The 11,501-nt window shown below is 40.0% G+C and overlaps 1 protein-coding gene across 1 annotated transcript; it reads left to right on the forward strand.

Moving 5' to 3' along the window:
• The first annotated feature begins 8,547 nt into the window (after nt 1–8,547).
• On the forward strand, nt 8,548–9,151 carry LOC116747540 (peptidyl-prolyl cis-trans isomerase A-like). Its single transcript, XM_032619873.1, has one exon. It carries the CDS (start codon nt 8,553–8,555, stop codon nt 9,045–9,047), a length of 495 nt encoding a protein of 164 aa, XP_032475764.1. The 5' UTR covers nt 8,548–8,552; the 3' UTR covers nt 9,048–9,151.
• The last annotated feature ends 2,350 nt before the right edge of the window (nt 9,152–11,501 follow it).

The raw sequence follows: 11,501 nt of genomic DNA on the forward strand, positions 1-11,501 counted from the left end.
TGGTATTCATCTAAACTTAGATGTGGGAATAAGGGAAGTTAGACAAGAAACAGGATAAGCTTGAAATCGCAATAGGAATCTTTGGCCACCAATCAAAACCTGACAAAACTCCATTAACCTCATTGGCAAGCAGGGAAATGTAAATTAAAGCCACAGTGGGATACCACTACAAACCCACCAGGTTGGCAAAAATGTTAATTTGCAGTCTTTGAAAAGAATGTCAATTATACATCAATAAAAAGGTGTTTTTAAAAAAAAGACTGACCTTATCAGGTTTTGAGAATAAAGTGGAGCATAGGAACTCTCATACACCCACTGGTGGGAGTATAAATTAGTACAAATGCTTTAGAGAACAGTTTGGCATTATCTAATAAAGTGGAAGATAAACATAGCCTATGGCCCAGCAGTTCTACTTCTATGTATATACCCCAGAAGAACTTGTGCATGCACATCATAAACAAATAAACTTTTAAGAATGTTCATGGCAACATGATTTGTAATAGCCCCCAAAATGAAAACCCAAGTCCATCTATAGTAAAATAGAAATATATATTGTGGTATAATCATTCAATGGAATAAATACTCAATAGCAACGAAAATACACAGCTACACACTGTGATGTGGATGAAGCCTCAAAAACATAATGTTAAAAAAAAGAAGTGGGACTTCACTGGTGGTCCAGTGGCTAAGACTCCGTGCTGTCAATGCAGGGGGCCCGGGTTCGATCCCTGGTCAGGGAACTAGATCACACATATCACAACTAAGAGTTTGCATGCCACCACTAAAGATCCCACATGCCACAACTAAAACCCAGCACAGCCAAATAAATAAATAAATATTTTCAAAAAATAAAAGAAGAAGAGAGAGAGAAAGATAACCCAAATGGTATGATTCCATTCAGACAATACTCAATCCAGGATGCATACCTAGGGGTAAAAAAAACAAAGAAACTTGAAAAACAAGGACATGATTATCAGGAGCTAGGAGTTACTTCTGGGGAGGTTGGGGGTCATGGTCAAGTAGGTTGCATGTGGAGAACGTCTGTCAGGTTCTATTTTATTGACATGGGTGACAGTTACCCTGTATTTGGTTTTGGGTTTAAAATACATGTGTTTGTCATACATTTTATATGTATATTATATTTCATAATTTTAAAAGAGAAAGCACAAAAAAGCAAGAAACATTGTCTGTAATCCACCACTTGGGAATACAAATAGTCTATTTTTTAATGGATTTCCTTCCTGTTCTTCTCTTTTCCTGGGCATAAATACCCTTTCTTTGCTTCGTGTGTTTTTACAAAATTGAAATTATACTGCAAAACTTACAAAATCGAGATCAAAACTGGTTTTTTCTCTTTATTAATATTTTGCCCTAATCTTATTGGAGTTCTTTGAAAGACCAATGTCCTATAGTGGTAGAGGTAGAAGACATTGTGTAGGAGGTTGTCTGGGTGATGGGCAAGGTACTGGAGAAGGCAGCTTACTTTTCTTTTTTAAGAAGCTTAGAATACCTAATGTCTTTTAGAATGAGTGCAACCAACACGTCATGTGTATTTGGGTTAAATAGGACTTTGTATGCAGACCTAACCATTGACCCAACAAAATATGCTGAAACCTGGTACATTTGGAGAACAGTGAAAAGTTAATTGAGAGTGAAGCACTGGATATGTAGGAAGTGGCAGAAAATTTGTCTGAAGTGGTAGATGGAGCCAGATTGTGAAGGGTTTTCTAATGTTAATGATATTGGATTTGGATTAATCCTATAGGTAACAGGTAGCCAGGAGAGCGTTTTTTTCCTTTTTAAAAAATTTAAATACATTTTTAATTTTAGTATAGTTTCAGATCTCCATAAAAGTTGTGAAGATAGTACAGAAAGTTCTCATATACTGCATACCCAGTTTTCCCTATTGTTAACAACTTACATTGGTAAGGTCCATTTGTCACAACTAATGAACCAATACTGATGCATTATTATTATAAACTACAACCCATGGTTTATTCAGATTTCCTTAGTTTTTACTTAATGTCTTTTTTCTGTTCCAAAATCCCATCCAGGAGACCATACCACATTTAGTCATCATGTCTCCTTAGGCTCCTCTTCTCTATGACAGTTTCTCAGACTTTTTGTGGTTTTGATGACCTTGACAGTTTTGAGGAGGACTGGTCAGGTATTTTGTAGAATGTCCCTCCACTGGAATTTGTCTTGTGCTTTTCTCATGATTAGATAGGGTTATGCATTTCTGTCAAGAAGAACACAGAGGTAAAATGTCATTATTATCACATTATATTAAGGGAACATACTATCAACATGGTTTATCACTGGTGTTGTTGACCTTGATCAACTGGCTGAATAGTGTTTACCAGGTTTCTCCACTATAAAGTTATTCCTCTCACCTCTGATCCCCCACAATTTCCATACTATACTCTTTGGAGAGAAGTAATTTAGTGCAGCCTGCTCTCAAGAGGGGTGTGTGTGTGTGTGTGTGTGTGTGTGTGTGTGTGTGTGTGTGTGAAGCTCCACCTTCTTGAGGGTGGAGTATCTACATAAATTATTTGCAATTCTTCTGCATGGGAGATTTGTCTCTTCTTCAGGGAAGAATTTTAAGCAAAGAAATTGTACTGTCAGATTTGGTTTGGGGAGGGAAAATTTAACAGCAGTGTGAAGAAGGGGATAGAGTAGGGAAAGGCAGAGGACCAAAGGATCAGATAAGACACTCTTGGGACAGACTAGGCCAGAGACACAGAAGTGGTCCTGGGAATAGAGAAGAGGGTCCTACAGGATTTGTGGAGGGGGTGGGAGGGAGGAGACAAAATGCCAGAAGTGGAGAGAATAATAAGTCCATGTTCAGTTTAACTGAGATATCAAGGAAGAAGTATCAAGTAGCTTGAGAGAATTCTTAGTGAAGAACTTTGATCACAGATAGAGTTAAAATGCTGGCAGTTGTAAGCTGGCACCTCGAAGGTGAAGCCGTAGGAAGAGCTGGGATCATCCAAGGAGAACACATATTTGAAGAAGAAAAGAGGAACAAAGGAAGAAATTCTGGGAACACCAATTATGTGGAACAATATTTGCCAAGTTCCAAATCAATAGCTGAATAATTTTGGAACATTCATGCATTTGCTTGCACCAGTTCAAGAAATGGCTAATAATCAAGAACATATTTTGGTACTGCTTTCTCTCTTTATGTAATTCAGAAAACTTTTCATGTGGATGTTATAAAGAGACATAGTTCATCCAAAAATGTATGAAGCATGCCAGTGTAATTTATGTATGTAGAGTACCAGTAAAAAAAAAATCATGATTTGTGGGTTCTTTTTCAGATCAAAACAAATACTATTGCTCAGAGCAGGAATTAAAGAAAATATAAAGTTAGAGATTTAAGAGTAGACTCTGCTTTTTAAACTATTCTTTTAATAAATTTTAAATTGTGCAATATTTAAGACATTCAAGAATGATGAATTAGAAGTGGTAAGAATAATCATTTTTGTCTTTTTCCCTATTTAAAGGAAAGTTTTCAAAGTTTCACATTAAAATGCTATTTGCCTTGCATGTTTTTGTAGTTTAACTCAACTAAATCTCTGGAGAATAGAAGATATTGTAGAAAAAGTGTCATATCGTGGAAAAAAACATTAGACTAGTTATCAGAAAACCCAGGATCCATTTCTGATTCTCTTACTGATTGGGCAGTCATACGGCATTGGCATTTCTGGGTCTCGGTTTCCTCATCGATAAAAATGAGGTGGAGGGGATCCACCTACCCATCCAAAGATAGTTGAAAGGCTGAAAAGAAACAGATGACACTACTTGAGAAAATATAAAACACTATAAAAAACAAGACATTATTATTATTATTGAAAAAATTCTGAGAGCATATTAAGGAAAAGAATAAGGACTGGAATATCAAGAAGAGAAAGATAAGAAAGCCTCAGCTTTTACTATTCCTTCATTCATTCCATTTATTGAGCACAACTACCATGGAATATTGTTTGGTGCTGAGGAACTCTGAGTTTTGAAAGGCCGGTAAACTGATACCTACAGAAGTAAGGAAGGTCTACTATGAGAAAAGTGACTAATTCTGCCTGGGAAAATAAAAGTAGGCTTCTCAGAGGAGGTGACATTTGAACTGGATCTTGATAGATGAACTGGAGTTTTCAGGAGAGAAAATTTCGGGCAAGAGACAAAGAAGTCGCTATAGCCCCTATAAAGGACTGAGGGGGAAAATGTACAAATATATCATAGAGTTTTGTAAGGGTGGGCAAGGTGAGTTTGGGGCTTTATGAGACACTCAGCGAACACGCAAATGACTTGTCTCATCAGGATGTAGATGAGTGGTGTTTTTTTTTTAAGCTCTTTTTGTAAAAGGACTTAAGTCTAATCGGTTTCAAAATTCTGTACATGTGGCAGACTCCAGGCTGGAAGGCCTTCTGACAAAGGCTATTTGTATAACTAATTTGTGTTGTATTTTTCACATTAAAAAAATCCTTATAATAGTTTAAATGATAAGGATTTTGATGAACAGTGAAAACGTTTACTAGTCACATCTTGATCAGATTAATGTCATGCTCTTTTTCTTTTCAAGTTAAAAGATGTTATATTTCATTTCTCTAGTTAAAAAATATGCATTAGGCAAGCCATAGCAATCAAGCTACCCCTCCTTTCCTAGCTACAAAGTTAGCTTCACACAAAACCTTCACTCACACAAATACTTTCTTAATGGTCTGGGAGCAGTGAAAAACATTTTTCTAAAAGCAACCTAAAAGTTGCTGAAAAGTTAGACATTCTCCTCTGTGCTCTTTTGCTGCTTAAATTCTAATAATGGTAAGAGTTTGCCCACCTGTCAGAATGAAAGCAAAGCTAACATTTGATGGCATTCAATTAAATACGAAAAGGCTGAGACAACTCAGTTTCCTAGTCTAAAGGAGGTACTTAATGGATGGCTAGAGAGCAGTCAAAATTAACATAGAAAGACTCCTAAACATAGACCCAAGATCAAAAAGAAATGAATACTATTAGAAATTCACCAGAATCTAGACCCCATGGGGAGGGTTGGCTGACAGAAAGTATGCCAGGATACACCAGTGTGGTGTGATTTAAGAAAGACTGATGCTAAGATTATAATCCTTTCTGAACCTAAAATATAAAGGAAAATTTCCAGTAAACCTGGGAACTATAATGTGTACAATGAGATTTTGTAATGACAAATGCAAGCAGAGAACGGACCTTGTGGATTCTTTAACAAAAGAAGAGGGTTAAATCTCAGAACTAGAATTTAATAATACCCAACTAGAGATAACACTTCACCAGTTATCAAAATGTTCTCTACAACAAGGTACTGATGAAGAAACCAAATCAATGAAACAGGATAAGGAGTTTGGAAATATACTCATATATGTGAAAAGTTAGCATACGATAAAGGTGGTATTTCAAAGGACAGCCTGGTCAGAAGTGTTGGAATGATTAGCTATCCATTGGGGGAAAAAAGGACTCCTACTCCACACGATAAACAAAAAGGAATTCCAGATGGATTGAGGGTGTAACTGTAAAAATAAAAATCTCTGAAAATAGTAAAAGTATACATATGGGAACATGTTTGTAAACCTGATGCAGAGTTGTTCATCCTGAGGAAGAAAAGAGTTCACAAACCATCAAGGGAAATATTCATAATTTTGACTAAGTAATAACTAAACGTTCTGTCCCATTTTAAAAGACACTAAAGGTTTAAAGACTAGTACAAAATATTTGTAACACAAATTACAGTCACATAATTAATTTCCATAATATATAAAGAACCAGAGTTTAAGAAAAAAGATTACCACTTATGCATAGATGACTTACACACACATTTTTATGCTCATTCCAGGCCTCTCTTGTGAGTGCCAGACATCTGTATTCACCTTCTACTTGACATCTCTTGCATGACTCAAAGGCTCTTCAAACTCATCAGGCCTTAAACTGAATTTATGATCTTCCCACACATACCGGGTCTTCTCCAACATTCTTTTTTCTCCATGAAAATATCAATCTACCATTTTTATTTTTTCAATTGGAGTTGAAAGAATCAATTGATCCTACCAGTGCTCTGAGTATCAAGTCTATCAATTGATTCCCAGAAATCAATCAACCAGAAAGCTACGAGTCAACCTTGGTGTCTCCCTCTCTGTCATCCACCATTTCCAATCCTTCACTAAGCCTTGTCAATTGCACCTCCTTAATAGTTTTTAAGTCCATCCACTTCACCCTATCTCCAGCACTACCTCCCTCATCCAAGCCATCTGACCTTGGCTACTGCAATAGCTTCCTAGCTGGTCCCCATATATCCACTCTGTCCTCCTAGATTCCTGTTCTTCTCAATGAAGTCTAAGTGATCTACTCAAAAGCAAATCTACTCTTACCACTCAGACTCTGGTCTTTAAATGCCACTCTCCATTAAAAGGAACCAGGACTCCATGGAGAAATGGCTGATTCCAGGTCAGTGGCATGAAATGCATGAGATAACCCTTTTCCTGCCAGGTAGCAAGGAAGCTATCAAAGACTAAGAAGTCTGTCAGAAGGAAACAGGAAGAAAAAAAAAAAGAAGCAGGAACCACCTTGAGTGGTCCCCATTGGCCTAAAAGGAGACAATTTGGGCATAAAACATAATGATAGAATGGATTAAAACACATTGAGTGTGTAAAATCCATGAGTTCGAATTGATAATATGAAAAGAGAAAGCCAAAACAAACAAATAGACTTACTAGTTGCCATTGGAAGTAGCTCGGTCATCAACACCTTGCTTTGAAAACTGGTAGTGAAGGGGAAAGGATTAGTCTTTATTAAGAATAATAATCCTGTTTTAGGATTGCCAAATAGTCCTAATTGATGGAAAAAAGTTCCCCACGGAAGAATTACAGCTAATAAGCACAAGAGGAATGACAGAATTATAAAATCTCCACTTTTGACACGCCTAATGAAATAACTGATACAGATAATAATCATCAAGGGGTGATAAAACCATTACAGGAAAGGCGGCCGTGGAACTAGACGATATCAGGAGACCAAAGTATCACGTCACTGATCACTCACTGTAAAGGACAAGCATCTTTACAATGGATGGATCAGACTGTCATCACCTGAACCCAGTGTTCAGTCTAAAAGAGGGATGACAGACATTTTATGCATCTTGATGTGATCAAGATGAAGTACATAGAATTGCCTATGAAATGCTGTGTTCTCTAAACCATTGAGCCTTAATCCAATCGAGCCTTTAGATCTAACTTCTACTTTAGAGGAAATATGAGGGATAGAGGAACAAATTAAACACATAATGAGGAAGTAACCAGACTAATTCAGAGGGTTAAATATTCCATGAGACAACTCACCTGGTTTCCTCCAAAAGTCAAGGCATGAAACAAGAAGAGGGAGCGAAGACTGTTGTAAGGTAAAAGAGATTTAAAAGCCCTTAATAGGGCTTCCCTGGTGGTGCAGTGGTTAAGAATCCACCTGCCAGCGCAGGGGACACGGGTTTGAGCCCTGGTCCGGGAAGATCCCACATGCCGTAGAGCAACTAAGCCCATGCACCACAACTACTGAACCTGCGCTCTAGAGCCCGTGAGCCACAACTACTGAAGCCCACGTGCCACAATCACTGAAGCCCGCGTGCCTAGAGCCCGTTCTCCTCAATAAGGGAAGCCACCTCAATGGGAAGCCCACGCACCGCAATGAAGAGTAGCCCCCGCTCGCAGCAACCAGAGAAAAGCCCACGCACAGCAACGGAGACCCAGCGCAGCCAAAATAAATAAATAAAATAAAATAATAAATTAGATGAATTTAAAAAAATAGTAAAAGGCCTAATGAACACAATGTGTGGACCTTATTTAGATCCTAATTCCAAAAAACCAACGGTAACAAAAGGCATTTTTTTTAGACTATTGGGGAATATAGAGTAGGTATTAGATGATGTTAAGGAATTATTGTTAATTTTATTAGATGTGATAATGGTATTGTGGTCACTTGAGAAATTGTGGTTTATTTTTTGAAAAATTCTTATATACAAATGATGGAGATGTATGACTTTGGCAAACAGTTTGACAGCTTCCTTTTATTTATTTATTTATTTATGGCTGTGTTGGGTCTCCGTTGCTGCGTGCAGCCTTTCTCTAGTTGCGGCGAACGGGGGCTACTCTTTGTTGCGGTGTGAGCTTCTCACTGCGGTGGCTTCTCGTTGCGGAGCACGGGCTCGAGGTGTGCGGGCTTCAGTAGTTGTGGCTCACAGGCTCTAGAGCGCAGGCTCAGTAGTTGTGGCGCACGGGCTTAGTTGCTCCGCGGCCTGTGGGATCTTCCCGGACCAGAGCTTGAACCCATGTTCCCTGCATTGGCAGGTGGAGTCTTAACCACTGTGCCACAAGGGAGGTCCCGAGAAATTGTTCTTATTTATTAGATATGCACACTGAAGTTTTCAGAGGTAAAATGTCATAACGTATGGGATTTATTTTTAAATATTTCCATTTTAAAAAGTGAGAGAGAGAGACACCTTGCAGACACTGCTGCCCCTGAGCCTCCTGCCCCGCGCAGTCATGGTCAACCCCACCGTGTTCTTCAACATCGCCATCGATGGCAAGCCCTTGGGCCGCATCTCCTTGGAGCTGTTTGCAGACAAATTTCCAAAGACAGAAGAGAACTTCCGTGCTCTGAGCACTGAGGAGAAAGGATTTGGTTATAAAGGTTCCTGTTTTCACAGAATAATTCCGGGATTTATGTGCCAGGGTGGTGACTTCAGATGCCATAATGGCACTGGTGGCAAGTCCATCTATGGGGAGAAATTTGATGATGAGAATTTCCTCCTGAAGCATACGAGTCCTGGCATCTTGTCCATGGCAAATGCTGGCCCCAACACAAATGGTTCCCAGTTTTTCATCTGCACTGCCAAAACTGAGTGCTTGGATGGCAAACATGTGGTCTTTGGCAAGGTGAAGGAGCACATGAATATTGTGGAAGCCATGGAGCGCTCTGGGTCCAGAAATTGCAAGACCAGCAAGAAGATCACCATTGCTGACTGTGGACAAATCTAATAAATTTGACTTGTGTTTTATCTTAACCACCAGACCATTCCTTCTGTAGCTCAGGAGAGCACCCCTTCAACCTCATCTGCTCAAAATATCCTATAATCTTTGTGCTCTTGAAAAGGAGCAGGACCCTATGGTCCTTGCCGCCCCCCTCCATGTCCTCAGCCTGCCTTTTGCCTGTGAAAAACTTTAGCCAAAGAATAAGTTTCATCAGAGAAGTGAGAAAATGCAGAAACAAAGGAAAACAGTCAAAGGAGACCAAATAATAATAGTTTAGTCATTAAGCAACGTCAAGGACCTTTAGTTCCTCCTTAAGGGCTATAGATCATGTTCTGAGCGGTATCCTGTGAGCTGCCTTATAGATACTGAGACCCCCACCAGGTGGAAGAACTTACCTACATGATGAGCAGGCTGTAGCCATGACATCAGCTGCCACAATTCTTACTGGCCTCAAAGAAATGGGAACAAACCGATCCTGGAACTGAAGATTAACTGTACTGTAGTGGGATAACTGAGGACATGGAAAGGAGACGTGACCCACGAGCCCCACCCCCCAGCAAACCGGGGGCATGCGAATAAGCCAGGACTGCAAACAGTCCTGGATGCTTTGAGCCCCCCGACCCCTGGCAAACCGGGGGCCTGCGAAGAAGCATTGAGTGCTTTGGGCACTGATCCATGAGATGTCCTCAGTATAATCAGAATGGTGGGAACACAAGGAAATGTCCTTGTGCTACTTCAGTATAATCAGAATAATGGTGGGAGCTTTGTGCTGCTTTTACGCTCAAGGACGAAGCACGGCATGTTTTCAAGAAAGCCAATTATTGCCTATGTAATTGATAAAAACATAGTTGCTGCTTTGGCATTTCTGAAATGTTAAGAAAACAAGTCTTAAGGTGTAAACCTAGATAATGCTTTAATAAAAGCTACCACAGCAGGACAGACGGCGCTGTTTTGCCTGAGCGAGCGGCAGCCCTCTACTGCTGTGCTTCGGCACAACTCATGTCGTGTGATGAGCTTGCTTTCGGCCCTGTCATAAGATAAACTACAACACTGTACCTAAAACGATCGAGATGATGCTGGTCAGACCACTGACGACCAGTTTCAAGATGACTGTCAGAGCTGACTGTATTTTTTCTGCAGGTAGCCCCCTTTCTCTGTCTATAAAAGCTCTTGTCCCCTGATTGTCAGGGGGGCAGTCGGCCTTTGGACAGGTGTGCACCCCCCGCCCCCCCCACCCCCGGTTGCCAGACTCCGAAATAAAGCAACCTTTCCTTTCCTACCAACACTTGTCTCTTGAGAATTGGCTTTCAAGCGGCGAGCAGCGGACCTGGGCTCGGTAACACTCTCACTGCAGTTCTTTCGGTTCTATATTTCCCTTATCCCCCTCCAAGTTTAACTGGATTGCAAAGTTCAGTTTATGATTATGAAATTAAAACTAAACAACAAAAAGAAAATGAAAACTAAAAGGAGAGAGAGAAGGAAAAAAGGGATAGATGAATCAAGTGTGGTAAATGTTAATAGCTGTTAAAACTGGAGGGATGGTTTTCTGCCAGTTTCTTATACTTATTCTCTATACCTTTGAGTAAGTGGAATTTTTAAGTTTAAAAAGTTTTTTTTAATGTGAAAAAAAAAGGCATGTCTGATTCTGTCAACTCCCTACCTAGAATCCCTCCACGGTTTCCCACTGTTCTTCAGATAAAGACAAAAGTGCTTACTGGGTTTTACAAGGCCCTAGGAGCTGACTCCTTCCTTCCTCTCCAGGGTCATCTCATACCACAAGCCTTGCCTTCTAGAAACTAAGAATTCAGTTGGAGAACCGAGAAAGACATTTGGCATCACAAAATCGATTTAATTTTGCACGACTACCTATAGGAATTGGTTATATTCTCTGTGGCCCGAAGCCATTCATTCTAGCAGCTGCCGTTGAATGTATGGTGGTGCCTGTTAATAGTGTCCAGTGGTTAGGACATCCCAACATGGCCAAGTGAGAGATGTATCAAAGCCCACAATTCTACGTATGCAATTTGAAAAACTAAAATTATTTTTTTAGAGAAACTGTACAAAGGGGTGTCTTGAAGATCCCTCTTTGAAAAGGGTTTTGGGTCCATTCCACAGCCATCTGCCACTGCCCTAATCTAGGCCATGGTTGTCTTGCTCCTGGCCTAGGGCAGCAACCTCCCAGCTGGTCTCTCAACTTCCAGTTTCCTCCCCTGTGATCCATTTTCCATATGACAACCAGAATGAATTTCTACAGTGCAAAAGTAATCATGTCCCTGCTCTGCTTAAGTAGCTGCCTGTTGCTCCCTAGAGAAATCCTGAACCTCTTAACAGGCTTGGAAAGCCCTTCAAGGCTTCATTCTCTCTCTCCAATCTCATATTTCCCCATTTCCCCCTCCTCTTCCCTACCCTCCAACTCAGAGGCTCTAGACATACCGAACTTCTTCCAGTTCCTCAAAGAAG

The sequence above is a fragment of the Phocoena sinus genome, chromosome X (assembly GCF_008692025.1).
Source record: "Phocoena sinus isolate mPhoSin1 chromosome X, mPhoSin1.pri, whole genome shotgun sequence".
NCBI lineage: Eukaryota > Metazoa > Chordata > Mammalia > Artiodactyla > Phocoenidae > Phocoena > Phocoena sinus.